Source organism: Strix aluco, chromosome 5 (assembly GCF_031877795.1).
Source record: "Strix aluco isolate bStrAlu1 chromosome 5, bStrAlu1.hap1, whole genome shotgun sequence".
In the NCBI taxonomy this organism is placed as follows: domain Eukaryota; kingdom Metazoa; phylum Chordata; class Aves; order Strigiformes; family Strigidae; genus Strix; species Strix aluco.
Genome location: NC_133935.1, coordinates 56,379,757 through 56,396,356, shown reverse-complemented (window position 1 = coordinate 56,396,356; position 16,600 = coordinate 56,379,757). Strand labels below are relative to the sequence as shown.

Below are 16,600 nucleotides of genomic sequence, written 5' to 3'. Positions count from 1 at the left end.
CCAGACTCCTTGACTGAGACTGCCACAAAACTGTGGCATTAAAAGGTTGTACATAACATCTGAATTACCTTCAGAAGATTTCTGTCTCTTTTCATTGACTGTACAGAACATCTGGGTTAATACTCCCAGTTAAGTGCCTGAACTTCAGTGGGATAAAATCAAAATTGGTGTGGGAAGGTTGTTACTGTTTGTAATGGGTAAAGCTAATAAATAGGTTCGTTTGCTTATCAAAAGCAAAAATGCTGGGGCATTTTCAATATTGATTTCTTAAATACCTTCTCTGGACCAAGAGAATATTTTCTTGGATACCCTTTCAGTACATACGTGGTTTTGCACAATTTCGTGCCATTTAGCTATTTTTATGGTGTTATTGAGTAATTTCCACATTGTATAATCTACAGGTCAGTGTAAGTGGTAATGTCTTATGTCTTTGGACATTCATGAACCATTATTTCAATTTCATATTTTCTTCTCATAAAAAGTAGTTTGAAATTATTTTGAGTCTATATGGTAAGACAAAAACATCTTCACTTCATTTTTTCCTGTGCTGGTGGTACATTGCCGAGTTATCATCGTTACTTTGTGTTGCCTGTTAAGTATCATGGAAGAAGCAGTGGAATTAACAGAACATAATGCTGATTAAATATGTATCTGCTATATTTACAAGGCAACATGTTTTTCATTCTTCAGCCTCTCCTGAGTGGGTAGAACATATCAATGACACAGAGAAGGATATAGGCAGCGACCTATACTGGCCTTGTGTAGCTACGGGCAAGCCTATTCCAACAATTAGGTGGTTGAAGAATGGTGCCTCGGTAAGTATATTGCCATAGATAACGCAGGATTGATTGATTAGCTGATGGAAACAATTTTTTGAAGCATGCACTATTAAAAGGGTAAAAGACAATCAATTATAATGGTACAAATATTTGCTGATTTCACTTCCATTAGGCATTAAAATCTTTTTTTTTAAAGTTTTATCTCAATCTGCAGTTTTGAAATGCATTTCTTCAGGCTATGTAATATTCAACTCTGAGTTATGAACTTGTCTTTTGACCACATGTTAGGGTGGTGGATATCCCTCTTTCTCCAGGCCTTTTTAAGTAAATGCTATTTTCTTCTCTCTGGAAAAAAAATGTCTATGAACTTCTCTAAAAATAATCCCTTTGACCACATTATACATGCATGTCTATTTAAAAAGGTAAGACAAAATGCAGTCAGTGGAGACAAGAGAAGAAAGAGTAATTTTTAAATTATCAGTGTTCCTATATCATGTCCTTTTTTCTCATTTTTTCTAGCCAGAGAATATTGCAAAATTCCATTATTTTAGGTGACGTGAAGTTTAAATGAGTACCCTTTGATAATTTAGGTTTATTGCATTGGATATTTTGTTTAAACAAAGTAGATTTTCTGTCCAGACATTTCAATAACATTTTTAATATCCATTGCTTATACTGTATGATGAGCTATTAAAAAACAAAGAGAGTGGGAGAGGGCACAATGTAATGCTGCATCTGTTGAGCTGTGGTGACACTGATCTTGGCAGGCAAACAAAAAAAGACAATGAGGCAGCGTTGTTTTGGCTGTGTATCTTAAGAAAAATGTGAGAGGTTGGAGGGAGAACAGGGATATCACCATCTGCCATATGGAGATGGCTTAAACGAGAAAAACCAATGCTCTTTTCTAGCTTCAGTAGTTATTACAAACAAGTAATTTAGCAAACGAATTGACAGTCCCCACTGAACTTGTCTTTCACTGGCAAAAGCTGCATACTGGATTGCAGAAAGCGGTGTGTAATCCTCCAGTAGTACACCAGAAGATTATGCTGTATCTTAATATTATGAGATGATTTCCAAATGCAAAATAGCAAAAATATTTAAAATGCCCTGAGAATATTGCTTGTTTCTAAATCAGATAACTTTTAATTAGGTATTTCACTTAGCACAAGACAAAGATTTCTTATAAAAATTCTGATTTAAATCTTTTTCAATATAACAGTACAGGAAATATGGTTCCTTTAATCTATTATTTTTTCAAATAAATAGTATTCTTTTAATCTTCCTCTACTCTGTGCACTCCAGTTAACTCATATACAAAGCTTTTCAGCTTGATTTTCACAAGAAAACAGGATTTATTAACATGATCTTTCAAAAACTGATTAATTTACATATTACCCCACTGCACTTTGTGCATTTTTATACAGTTTTTTAGAAATAGATCAAGTACTTTATTTTGATTTACTACATTTTCTTTTTATATTAAAACAAAATAATGCAAAATTTTTTAGTATCTCCCAGAGGAATCCTCTGAAAAACTCCTACCTCATTACAACTTGCTTTGACCTTTTACTGTTGTAAAACAATGTGCATACAATAAAACATACTGAACACTGAGCATGGCAAAACAAAGCTTATGTGCATGAAATGACTTTCATTTCTTGTTTCTTATTTCTGAATCAGTAGTGTTTGCATTGGTATGGTAACAGTGGACTGAAGAATAGATGTATCTAGTGCCACTCAGCTATGAATTTTCCAGAAAAATGTCAATCGACACTGAATCTTTCTTTGAAAAGAGAAGGTGAACACATTGTCACAAAGACTGAAATATAACATGGGTAAAATAAAATCTCATCAGTGCCTGAATGTTGTGTGAGGGACTCTCTTCTGAACGCTGTGACTAAAAAAAAAAAAAAAAAAAAGAAATGTGGGTGGGTGTGAATTCTTCAGCATATGTAGTCTGTATGAATATCTTGTTGTTTTATTGATTCTGTGTTTTAGTTCCGGAAAGGTGAACTAAGAATGCAAAGTCTGAGCTTTGACGATGCCGGCATGTACCAATGTATAGCAGAAAACACGCATGGAATTATTTATGCAAATGCTGAACTGAAGATTGTGGGTCAGTGGGATTATTTGCTCTATTTACTATTTCAGGTTTGAGTAAGACAGCGGTCATATTTGCAAGCATTGTTTGGTAACAGATTCCTGTGAGGATAAAGCTGAGAACCCTCACTGAATCTAGGTGAGGTGGGGTTTATTTGAGCTCCCTAGCTGGGTTTTGACAACGACTTGAGGAATCAAGTTACTAATTTATGGAGAATGTTTGCTGTATTATTCCTGGTGTTTGCTTGCTGCCATTACCCCTTGGAGGAACTGGTAGTGCAGAAATTAAATGAAGCAAGTAGAGTTGCTGACTCCACTCTCAAGCTTGTAAAACAGATAGAGAAGTGTTTTCTTTTTTGCTTACCTAAACTCAGTTCTCTGTGGGGTTTAGAAACCATGTTGTCAGTCACCAAGCCTTTGAAGCTCTTCCTCTTCTCTCTCCTTTGCTTTTGCCTTCTACAACCCATTCAGACCAGCTGCAATGTTTGTGTGCAATATAGCTGCCCCATTTGATGACTGCATCTAGATATTAATCCTTTGTGTTTTCCTAAGGAGCACCCTGTTGAAGGTTTGCCTTTCAGATCCAGAGTGCTCAGGCTTAAAACAATCTCTTACATTTTTACTGATGTCATTAGAATAGATGTACTGGCTGTATGACATGACTTTCCTAGGAGATTTCCCTGCAGTAGTTACCCTGGGTTCTTTCTATCTCACACTTGCCTTCAGACTTTCCCAAGAGCTAAACTATTCTTGACTTACCCAACCCAGTGCACAACAATACATCATCCTTGACTGTTCTTCCATTACTATGTACTCACTACCAGCCTGGCTTACCCAGAAATGAGCACTTTTTATATGCACATTTTTAAAATTCAGTGTTGGCAAGATGTGGATGTTTATCAGACTTTTTCTCTGTACTGCTGTAATTAACTAATAGCCCTGTTTCCTCAAGCTATGCACACGGTTGCTGGCATGATTAACAGTGATGGTACGCCGAGATGCAAAATAATTAAAAGCATTTTTTCTTTTATTTGTTTACAAATAAAGAGAAAATTAGTAAGCAAAGGTTTGACCTCAGATACGTAAGTGTGGTGCGTGCTATAGTCATGTCTCATTACTCCTGTACATCTGAGAGTGCACCTAAGGCCAGTGGGCCAAACAGAAAAGTACAAAGAGGAAGAAGGGCACCTTAAAGTTGCTAGACAGGGGTTAAAACCTCTGAAAAGTAAACCCAACTACTATTTGAAAGTATGAGTGAGTGAGCAACTTTTTACAGAAATTGTCCTTCAGGAATATAAATTTTGTTAGGACTGATCAAAAGGCCTTTGGAAGGGAGGAATTTTCTGTTGATTTCTGGGGACTTTGATCTTGTTAGATTAAACTTAGATGGAGGTTCAGAAATCAACAGAAAGAAACCTCTGGTATAACACAGCATAGAACTACATAATGATTTTTTCTGTTTCTTTTAGGTCACCATCTACTTCTCACCATATCTCTGTATCGTTAATATTTTTCTCACTGGACTGAATAATGGACACTTGTATACAAGTCAATAGTTCTGTCATTTGCCTTCATGTTGCAAATAAATTGTATTCTGCAGAAAAATTACTAACAGCAGTACTTGTGTTAATTTTTGCTTTCAGCTTCACCTCCTACTTTTGAACTGAACCCTATGAAGAAGAAAATCCTAGCAGCTAAAGGGGGACGGGTAATCATTGAATGCAAACCTAAAGCCGCTCCTAAGCCAAAATTCTCATGGAGCAAAGGAACAGAATTGCTTGTAAATGGGAGCCGGTTAGTATTGACTGTTCATGGACACTGTGAATATTAAAAATTCTGCCTTATGGTTCTATTTATCCTGTAGGCTAGTTCTCACTTTTGCAGATTTCAGGGGCAGGAGAATGTGTCATTTCAGGAAAATGATATGCCAAAATGTTACTAGCAGTGTGGCTCCAAATAGCTAGCAGGGTATCCAACTTTAGCCAGTCTGTTTGGTGCTGTTTGCCTTTCAAATTTGAAGTAGATCACAAAACTGTAAGAAAAATATTTGAATGACTACAAATGAATAACAGTACACTCAGTTGTTCCAGCAACATGAGGTGTCTAGTCATGCCACAGTCTATTTAAATATTTTTTACTATAGGAGTGTTTATAAATGCAGTAGTTAGATGTGAGCTTCCAAGAGATGTTTGTGGTTTGTCCTTTCACTTACGACAATTCTACTGAAAGTGTTGCTTTCTAATACGGAAACCTAATGTCTCTTGATGTGTTTTTTATGCTTTCAATAGCATACGTATCTGGGATGACGGCAGCCTGGAAATTATCAACATCACAAAGCTGGATGAAGGTCACTATACCTGTTTTGCAGAAAATAATCGAGGAAAAGCTAATAGCACTGGTGTTCTAGAAATGACAGGTAAACCTCTAAATTGCATTAGTTTCTCTCAGGTAGAATCCCTTAATTCAATATCACTGATTTTTGTTCTAGCATTGTATTACTTTTGCAGGCCATTTTATATATTTGCTTTCTAATTTAAGTGCTCATTAAACAATGAATTGATGCTTTTAAAGCATATTGCTCAGTAGGAACTGTGTATGTTTTCACCAGTTCTGTGACTGTATCTCAGTCTTCAGGGTTGATTTTTCCATAAGAGATTATTAATTCTGATCCATTACATTGACACATTTTGATGCATTCACTCAATTTGGTAGCTTAGTGCTCAGGCTAAGGTGTAATTCTGGGCCCATGACTCAAACAGAGAAATGGAACTTTTACTGACCTTCCTTAGCTGTTTGGGTTTGTTTTTTTTTTTTTTTTGTTGGGGTAAGCAAGTCTGAGAGAGCATTGCAGTTAAAGAAGCATGCATTAAATTTGTAATATGGGGGCATATAGCCATATGATTGCACTATTAAATTCTCTTCCTCTATGGGTATTAGTATTTACTGATTGAATACTGATATCCTTAATTGTGTATTTTAAATCTGAAGTCAAATAACTAAATAGCTGTAGAATACAGACAGGAAGGATGACATTCATGAACAGCTATGTCTTTCAAGTATCTCTGATAGTAGAAGTGTCATTTATCAAATGTATTTCTTAATGTCTGTTCCAGAAATCATGCTGGATGTGACAGCTCAATGCCACAATATTGATGTACTAATGTAAGAATTTATCTGTATAATCCGATCATATAAAAGCATTTTTCTGGCTGATTTATACCAAATTTATTGTACCAAATGAATTGTAAGGCTTTATTTTGAATAATCAGATTTGTTTAACGTTTGCAGTTACTTTTTATCATCTTTGACAGTTTTCTATGTCGTAATATTACCCTCAGGCATTTTATTATTTTGAAATGTTATGTAAATAAACATCCAGTCCCTTAATAGTGATATCATACCTTCTAAAATAATGAAGAACATTTGCATACTCAGTCCACACAGTGAAACACTTAAACCATATGTTTATAAACCTTATGAACTGAGTATAAAAAAATCTTAAAATTTTGGAGAATTGTGCTCTGATTCATCTAAAAAGGAAAACCAGAAGACTAAAACATCTCCCTTGCATCACAGTGGAAACAGAAGGATCAAGTTGCCATGTTTCAAAATTATGTTCATATTGTGTGCAATGATGAGGGCTTGCAAAGAATGCTTTGAAAATACTGTTCCTGAGCACGTTGTGTGGCCCATAAAACTTCTCAGACATTGTGCATGACTACAGGAAATTAAAAAGTTAAATCTGAAGCTGACAGGCACTGTAAAGTCTGATGGTTTTTCCCCCATGCTGTTTGCTCACTGCCACTGGACCACTCTTTCCACAACTTCTTAGACTGGTAGAGTACTTTATGTAAACATTTAGAAAATTACGTATGGTAGAGCCAAATGCTGAATGTACAGGTACAACGCTAGACTGGAGCAGCTATCCTAAGCATGTGTCTGTAGCTAGGACTTTAGAGATCAGATGTTAACAGGTTGCTCCAGTGCACTATGAGATACTCTGTTCTGCAGAAGCCAGTAGTTGTGCCATTCTCATATTCTCAGTATTAACCAGGTTTTAGATTTTAGAGTAGTATCCAGGGGAAGGTTTCTCACCAAGGCAGATGGACAAGAAATGTTGGCTTTATTGAGGATTTTTTACTGCTCTGTGTATGGTGGGGTGTAGTGTGCTCCTTGGAGCATGCCCAAACCTAGGTCTTAACTAGTAGCAATAGATCTTCTCTTATGGCTATTGTCTTCCAGGTTTTAGTACCTTACTCCCACTCTCATATTGATGGGAAAGAGATTATGTGTCATGGCATAAGGAAGATATTCTGTGGCTTTTTGTTTTATTATAATTTCTGAAAGAAAAGGAGCAGGTCTCAGTGATCCAGTGAGTCCCTTCCAGTGTTGCTAATTTACCATATGAGTTTGATGCATGTACCAAGATCTCCAGCAAGTATCATGAGAGCTCAGCCTTCTTTTGTTTCTGTAATAATAAGAGACATTGCTGGAGGATATACAGCTTTCTTCCTTTTGTTGTATTATTTTCTTTTCCTTTCCACATGTAGCTATTTGCATAGTTTCTTCTGCATCCATTACATTGTTTCTCAGTAGATAAATTAAGATCTTAGTCCCTGCAATGCTCTAATGGAATCTGACTCAGCCTGACAACTGAGTAGAACTTTCCATTTGTTAAAGAGACAGGTTTTAAAACATAAAAAATATTATAATTAAAACAAGAAATGCAACACAAGTCACATAAGATTCATCATCTGTCTTCTCTCTACCTGAGATATAGTCAATGAATAAAAATAGTTTTAAATAGTCAGTAATGTGATTCAGAGACTTGAAACACAGACATTTTCAAAGGACAGATAAATAGACGTTAGACATTTCAATTGTAAAAAGTTTAATTTCTTCTCTTTAGTTTGGTCCTTTGAAATGTAGCTGCATGAATACCGTGTAAAGTAGAGTTTGAGGGAGCAGTTTAATGTATAATTAAACAGTTATGGAACTGAGCTTACATTTGGATAAACATTTATTTATTGGAATTTTCCATGTTTGCTGTTAACTTCACAGAAGCTACAAGGATTACTTTAGCTCCGTTGAATGTTGATGTCACCGTTGGAGAGAATGCTACCATGCAGTGCATTGCATCCCATGATCCCACATTAGACCTGACATTTATTTGGTCTCTAAATGGCTTTGTAATAGATTTTGAGAAAGAGCACGAACATTATGAAAGAAATGTTATGGTAAGATACTATAGATCCTTATTTAATACATGAAAGCCCAGTTTTCTTTACTGTGAATAGCTGTCTTTTCTGTTACACTTTTCTGTTGTGTTGGTTCAGGTCTAGAAAGATGCAGTAGGCTAAGAACATAAAATAAAATTACAATTTAGATGTCTTACAGACATGGAGACCCTTGCAGGTAGATATCTGAAATCAGGTATCTAAATTGACGTAAGTATTTTCGTACCTCGGTTAAATCGCACTCTGATTAATAGTGAATATAGCTGGTAAGTAGGTAGTCTGATGGTAAACAGGGTGCAAATTATCTTGGAAAAAGTGTGCATATGCATTCACTTTTACTTACCCATGTTTTTCTCATCAACATTTCTGGAATTTGGCACAAGACTGGGCCAGATGGTGGGTAGGAGCCAAACAGTCTGTAAACACTGAGCAAGAAGAGTTTGTGTGAAGGCTAAACAAGTTAATACAAAGACACTCATTTTGGCACATAGAAAGAGTAATCATAGATCTTTCATGTTTGCATGTATGGTTATCTTTTTACAGTCTTCCATCAGGCTTACTCAAAATTAATACCTCCAGTAGAAATCCCTTCTGGTTATGTCTAATCACATGCTATTTACCTGATATTCAACAACAACCTCAGAGTGGTTGCCCACATGTGTATAATTTATTCTGTTGTTCTGGGTTTAAATGATACAAAAATCTTCAAATTTAGATACCTTTGTTTTTGTGCTCCCAAGAGGAACTATGGGTGTGGAAAGAAAAGGTTGATAATGGTGCCTGTAGTGTCTGGGAACATCAGGGGCCATGTTCAGTTTCAGCTCCGTGTTCAAAATGATGTAACAGTACCTCCTGCAGAGTCTTTCTCTTAGGCTGGCAATATTATTTGATTTTGCATGGACCAAGAGATTCTTTTTCTCGCTTTCTTTTTCAATGTCTGTTTACCTCCGTGTGGGAAGATGTTTCAAGCATAACTATTCCACTCTGATTTGGAACAAAACCGTCCTTTGAGGAGTCAGAGTTGCCTCAGTCTGCTCATTTTCTGAGTTGTAAACGTCTTTCAGTGAGAGAGCAAGTCCTTATCCAACAAGCCAGTAAGAGTATGCTAAGATCAGCTGAAAAACATTGATATCCATTGATATCCAAAGACATAAAGCCCTTTCTGCAATAAACCTCCAAAAGTCTATATCCAAACTTAGTAACAGGGTAGTAAGTAGTTTGCAGTATATTTTGCTTTGCTTCAGGAGTTACAAAATATGTAGATCTACACTAGTACACTAGCATCATTCAGAACACTTCCTGCATGTGGCTATTAAGCCATGCTTTTGATAGGTTTATATTTACACTTCAGTACTAATCAGTGCCTAGGAGTACATCGAAAAAGCTTGAACAGCCTTCTAATGACATTAGTTTGTCCTTAGATGAAGGCTGGAATGAGTCTGAGTGTCAGTCAAAATAAGATCCTAAAGAGTAAAGCCCCATTAAATGTATTCCTTGTAAAAGAACAAATAAAACCACCCTTTTTTTGTCAAATTTTATGTAGCTGATTGCTTTTAGCTACCTGACAGAAGTCACACGAAGAAATTGTGTTCCATGAAACAGAAAATCAGGCTGAAAGTGTTGGTGAATCAGTGATTTTAGTATGGAAGGAAGGTAAAAATGCCTTTACCAGTGGACTTTGTAATGCAAGAGAAAGGAACTTGAACTTTCTCCATCTGTCAGTAATATGTTGAACAAAAGTTTTTGTATCATTGACATGCACTTTTGGGTTTTCCTCGTAATAATGAAATAGAAGGAAATTGGATTTTTTTTCTTTTAGGGGAAATTTAATTCTGAAATGCGATTTAAATTTTAGGGCAACTTCTAGCAAAGCACTTCAAGTGAACAAATCTGGGGCCAAATAAAGGCCTCAGCAAGTGTGTAAGGTGTAATTCTCTGTGAAGATTGACTGAGTATTTAGGTTCCCAGCCACCTGTTTCATCTTCCAGATAGCAGTGGTCCTGGATATCCTGATCCTAAGTTCTGATTGACTCTGCAATATTTTAGATACTTTATTGAAGTGCTTGATATTAGCCTAGATTTGTTAGGCTAGCTTGGTCTTTCCAGACCTTATATGGTCTGCAGAGAGAGAGAGAAAGAGGTGGTTCACTTCATGTTGATGTTGAATCTTAATGCTGGAAGATTTCCTCTTTCAATAGATGATAGAGGTGGATACTCCACAGAATGCAGAAGTAGCTGAAGAGTGACTAACTCTTAATTCACTTAGACGGTTAAAGTTAAGTAGGTTAGATCCAAACATCAATTAATTTATTTGTCCGTGTGTAACTCCATCTTCCTGAAAGATATTTCTTGGTTTGTTGTGTTCCTTTTGCACATGATCAATACAGGTAGAAATTATTTTAGCAGGGCCTGCTTTTTGTTTTGCATTCCTAAGCCTTAGTTCTGGGCTTTCAAATGCAAAGCAAGTACAGATAATCTCTGTTCCTCTTCCATGGGCAGCTCAGTCTTCATCAGTCAGGACAGAGGGGACAGCAGGATTACGTTTGAAGTCTGGAATTGTGATTTGTCATTATTCGGCGATTCAGCACTTAATTAACAACAAATGCAGAATTTTTAACAAATTAAACTAATCCAACAAAGGTTTTTATAGAATGTAATTAGGAGGAATATGCACTTTCAGTATTTCTGTTCCATTCATATATTACTGCATTCTTACATTAAGGAGGTTTTTTCCTTCCTGTGTGAGCAAAGAAATATTCTCCTGCCTACTGCTTCCACCTCTGGCAGTTCTGAGCTCAAGTCACTGGGTGGCAGGTTTGCGCAGGCTTTTTCCGATGCAAAGGTGTGAGCTGTTGTGCATTTGACAGCAGCAGCCCTAACTGCTGGGCTTGAAGCAGTAGAGTCCCATGCTGCCACCCAACCCTTCACAAACATAAAAGAAAAAAATATTCCATCATGAATATTAAAATTACTGGATATGTAATGCATCCTTTATGTGCTATAATTTCCTGTTGATGAAGGATCCTCATCTGTCTTCTTGATAATATGACTATTAATTTCTGTGACAGTGGAGATCAACATGCTGAAACTTGATACAGCCACAGTACTTCATTTCTCAAAATAATACTAATATTGTTGTCACACATAATGGAATGCTAATGAAATTCATGTAAATACGTGCATAAGTCTTCTTTCTTTAAATGGAAGCTTTGGAATCTCCATCATTTGCTGAAGGCAAAATTAATTTGCATTGCATTAGTACTAAGTCTCATTTATCAAAAGAACATTTGTCAGTGCTGTTTTGATTTCCTATGACAGGGATATTTAAAATGAAATATATATATTCATTGGTTAGCTTTTGAAGAGTCAAATGGAGTCTTTGAAATCTTACTATTAAATTGTTTGCTTTTGACCTTATATATGGTTGTTCCTCTGATCCTAGGTCATATATGTATTCGTTGTTCCTCTGTTCCTCAGTCATTTGTTATTTATGGATCTGTTTTTTGTCATGTATATTTAAAGATTGAAATGTTTATTTTTAATATATATTTTAAAAATGTATACCATCCAAATAAGTATATTCTTTTAAGTTTATTACAAAAAATTCTCTTTAATATGTGAAGGTGTGTAACTTTGTTTTATACTTTTGGAGCCACGCTAGTCCAGTTGTATGGATAGTCAGGGAGAGGAACTCCGTAATTTAACTGATTCAAGTCAGAAACTTGTACATACACTTAGGAAGAGTCCAAATGTAGGCTATAATAGTCTTAGACACATATAGACATGCATACATTTTAAAATACTTTCCATACCATCAATATTCCTGTTTGCTACATTGTTTATAGGTTGTGAACCTGAAGCCCTGATATTTTTCTCAACATTTTATCTTTATTAAACTAAATTAAATTGCCATACAAGTGTTCAGGAACTTAGCCTGCTTGCAAATAGCTTTCTTTTATAACAATTAACAGAAAGAGGATGTGGTGATTGAAAAATAAAATAAGGCTGAACAATAAATTTTGACATAGAGACAGTTGACTTGTTGCTTGCTCATGTTTTCTCATATTAGCAGGGAGATTATCAAAATAAGGAAAAACTTTATTTGGGTACCTGAGACCCTTTCACACCTACCAAAATGCAGGCTTTTATCACCCTATCATGTAATATCCAAATCATTTAAAGTACATTACTGAAGTGGTTTGTAAGTTCTGTTCTTGGCATCCAGTGTGTTTTTTACATCCCCCAGAAGATACTATCCTTATTTTTACATCAGATAGCTTCAAGTCTTCATGCTGCTTTGTGATCATAATTTATCAAAAAAAACATTCCATGGAGCCCCACTTGAGATGTTGAGTTCCCCTCCCCTCTGCAAAAACAAAACCAGCAAAAAACAGAATTCCCAAATGGTAGGTGCAAAATTGGGAGTCACCAGGACTATTTATAAGAGAAATTTGCAGCTCATTGCCTTTTTTTTTTTTTTTTTTAAGATAAATGACTTTTTTTTTCAGTTGTGAGAATTTTGGAATTCTCTTGAAATTTTTGCATGTCAAAAATTCTTGGTTTCTTGAGTTTTGTTGTGAAATTCACACTTTGTATTTTAAAAATGTTGAAAAGTAGAAAGCAATCATTTTGTTCCTATTGTAAAAGGAAAAGAATCAAAGACGCATGCCCTCAAACCCTCTGCTGAACTTCTCAGTGGTAGGATTGAGATGATTAATAGTTTGAAGCATCTGACGTATGAGGGAGCTGGGATTATGTAGCCTTCAGAAGAGAAAGCTCAGGAGGATCTTGTCAACACATATACATACCTGGTGAGAGGGAACTAAGGAAGACGAAGCCAGACTCTTCTCATTAGCACCCAGTGAGTGGACAAGAGGTGATGGTCAGCAACTGAAAAAAACAGGAAATTCTGATTAAACATAAGGAAAACCTTTTCATTGTGAAGGTGGTCAGACATTGGAACAGGTTGCCTCAAGAGGCTATAGAGTCTCTTATATAGAGTTATTCAAAATATTTGGACTGAAGAAGGCCCTGAGCAACCCGTTCCAGTTGACCCTGCTTTGAGCAGGGACCTTGGACAAGACACATCAGAAAGCCCTTCTGACTTCACCTACTGTGTGATTCTGTGATGGTTTAATATAGTTGTGTAAAAAAATACAGTTAAATTAAGTGTATCAGAGATGGTACGGCATGTTGAAAGTAGGCAGCAGTATTTTGCTCAGCCAATACATTTATAGTCTGGTGGACAATTATTTGTCTAATGGGATATCAGCACCTTTCACCACAAGCAGAAACTCCAGTGTTTGAAATAACGATTTAAGGTATTGGACCAAAGCTTAGTACCAGCAAGAATGATGTTATTTTAGAAAGTGTATCATAGAACTTTATGCTTTGTTCTTTCTAATTTCCATCAAAATAGGAATCTTAACACTCTGAGAATTGTCAAATCATTTCATTTGAACATTTAGGAATGATTTACCTTACCAGCAGCTTTAATGATGGAATTTCTTTCAGAATTGGTAGGGAATCTTTTCTGGGGAGTTCACAGGAGAGAAGGGTGTCTTTGTTGATGCTGGTCATTGCATAGCATTGCACCCAACTAAAGAGCTCTCACATAATGAGGAGCATTGTTCAGGATGATGCTGACACACCTGTGTCATGACTGCTACTGAGCAGGAATTAAGACCTGCTGAATCCACAGTGTGCTTTCCAGTGTTCATAGGTTCAGGGACATGGTACAGAGACAACCAAACATTTTCAGCCCAGAACTTGCAGGGCTCATAGCTCAGGCTCTGTTTAGCTTTGAAGTCATTTCTGAATCCAAGCTGTCTGTGTGTAACTTGTGCTGGTGTCCCTGCAACCATCATACAGTTAACCTTCAATAGCATGGACTTCACTGTATTCTCAAAAGCTTTTTTTTCCTTATGCAAATATTATTATTCTTACTTTATTCCTCTCCAAAGTACAGAAAGCTTTGCAGTGTTCTAGGACCACATTCATAATATTCTGGAGATGTGTGGCCAGGCAGTTACTTTACATTAAAGTAAATCACACATGGAAGGGCCTGTTTCTTCACTTTGACTGTAAAAGGTGGTTAGTTCAGATACCAAAATCCATGCTACAGATGTCTAAAATGGGTGAGATAAATTCTAGATTGGAGACAGCATTTGCCAAAAAGGAAGGTTCTCTGAAACAGCTGTTTTTGTAAACCACAGAGAATAAGTTGGGCTATAAAAATCCTATTAGAGGAGTATAGCTTAATACCTGCTTGGTTTTTGTAAATTATTATAATTTGCAGTTCCTTGGCTGGACATGGTAGACAAAGGTGTTTTACTACATGCTCCTGCTTCAACATAGTACCGAGTAGACACTTAGTTTTATTGTATAAATATCTCCTTGTGCATTCCACAGTTTTCTGCAGCGGAAAAGACATGAAGATTTTAATTTTTCCTCACTGCTTCGCCTGGCAATCCTCCTTGCAGTGTGGAGTCTAGCTACCGCTATATGACAGGAAATCAATAGAAACTTTAGGAGGAGAACTGAAGAATTAGAGAAAAATGTTTAGATAAGAAAGCGTAGTTACCCGCTGATGAGGAAGAAGAGGCTGTGTATGGATTGGAACAAAACCTGGGAGACAGCGTCACAGTGAGCTCATTCAGTACAATTTGCTGAATATATTGAGGGGGCAGGTGAAGCATGAAGCATGGCCAAGCAAATCAGCTGAGCTACTGCTTTTTATGAAAAAAAGTCGCAGGACTCTCCAAAGGCATTGTCTCAGTATGTTGCTTTCAGTGCCTTGATGTATTAGGGAGACACTTTAGACATGAGTGAGTTGGAAATCACTTATTTTGGCTAGGTTTGGGGTAAAATTTAGAGGCTAGGGCCTAATAGTAACGTAGTGAGCATGGAATGAGATGGATGGAGTCAGTGGTTAAAAGCAAGGAGGGGAAGGAAAGAAGAAGACATAGTCTGATGGTGAAGCCAACGAGCAGTTAGCTGTGACAGAAAGAAGCCTTTGAGGAAACCTATTATTAATCCACAGTGCTGTTTCCAGCACAAAGAAATGTAGTCTGTTTAGAGGATCAAGATATGCCAACTTCTGTGCTAGACTTAAAAAAATACAGTGCAAAATCAGTTGACTGTAATTTTATGTGCTTGTGAGACTTCACAAACTACCAGAATCCATATACCACCCCTAGTTACGTAGCAGGAGCTGAGAAAGTCAGATGTGAGCACTACTCAGAGAAATGTAGTTTGCAGTGTGAATTTTCATCATCAGCTGTAAAGTTGTGAGCCATGAGTGTAAGTCAACAAGTCAACAAGTACCTAGGCTTTTTCTGCTGTAGGAAATTAAATAACAGGGCATATCACCACAGGGATGCTGGTACAGAGCACAGTGTCCTCAGGCATTCTCAGCGGTATGCTGAATGGGGAAGAAAAATATATTTGTTGGAAATATTTCCCAGTCCACATTTCAGGGGTAGAATTAGCACTGTACTTCCTTTACATATAAATATAGTTCACTGAAGGAAGAGATTCTTCAGTGGGAATGACTCTCATCGTTATCCTGCTCGGTTTTTTATTTACCCGTAACTTCCATGCCAGCCATGGCTTATAAAACAAAGTGAAATAATCTCTTGTGTGAATAGGATTGAGACAATAGAGCTGCATTGGTGGTGTTGTCCCCATGTCATCTCTGATCTCAATATCAGGAAAACAACTATAATCACATTAACATTCGTCAACAGCTGTTGGATTATCTGTTCTACTTGCATCTACCACATAGCAGATCCTCTACAGGCAGGAACAAAACAATTCACGTGAATTCACTTAGAGTTAATAATTTTAGGTACAAGTAATAGAAAAAGATGTTTTAAATTATTACTAGCTTTGGAAAAGCTGATGTAATCACTAAGAGTCCTATCTCTTCCACATTACTTCTTTATCGGTTCTCTTATCATCTTACCTCCACTGTGTGTTAAGCAACTCTGAAGCTCAGATGTCTAGTTTTCGAACCTGAATTAAAAAAGACTCTGCTTACCAGGTTCATCTATTTCTGTCAACTTAGTTGTATTATTACAAAGGGCTTGTTAGCTTCATACTAACGAAAGTTCTGTTATTGTCTCTGAGGTCCCAACAGAAGCAGATACTGCTTTCAGTCAAAAGACTAGATTCCTGTAAATGATTTTTGATCACACAGGGGCATGTTCTGATGGTTTTTCAGTAATTTAGTGCACTGGCAAAGGTGATAGTCAGAAGAGAACAGTGAATCTCAGAAACAGGTCGTACAATGCTATTTTTGACATCACTATTAAAGCTTAAATATAGGGTTCATATGATGAAAGTCTTTGCTTGAAACTTGGTAAATAACTGAGTGGCGAACCACAGATACCCTTGGAACATCCCTCAGTACTGCTATCACTATTTCCAGTCTGTGAATCAGTTTTCTCTGAGTTAAGGAAGGCATTTTTAAACTTAGCCAAG

General features: G+C 36.5%; 1 protein-coding gene across 1 annotated transcript in view; it reads left to right on the top strand.

Moving 5' to 3' along the window:
• The window catches only part of CNTN1 (contactin 1), a 262,071-nt gene that overhangs the window by 191,009 nt on the left and 54,462 nt on the right, over nt 1-16,600 (top strand). The window contains exons 10-14 of the mRNA XM_074827442.1: nt 691-815; nt 2,778-2,895; nt 4,523-4,673; nt 5,168-5,295; nt 7,941-8,116. Of these exons, the coding sequence (XP_074683543.1) occupies nt 691-815; nt 2,778-2,895; nt 4,523-4,673; nt 5,168-5,295; nt 7,941-8,116 (698 nt within the window). The remainder of the gene's footprint in view (nt 1-690; nt 816-2,777; nt 2,896-4,522; nt 4,674-5,167; nt 5,296-7,940; nt 8,117-16,600) is intronic.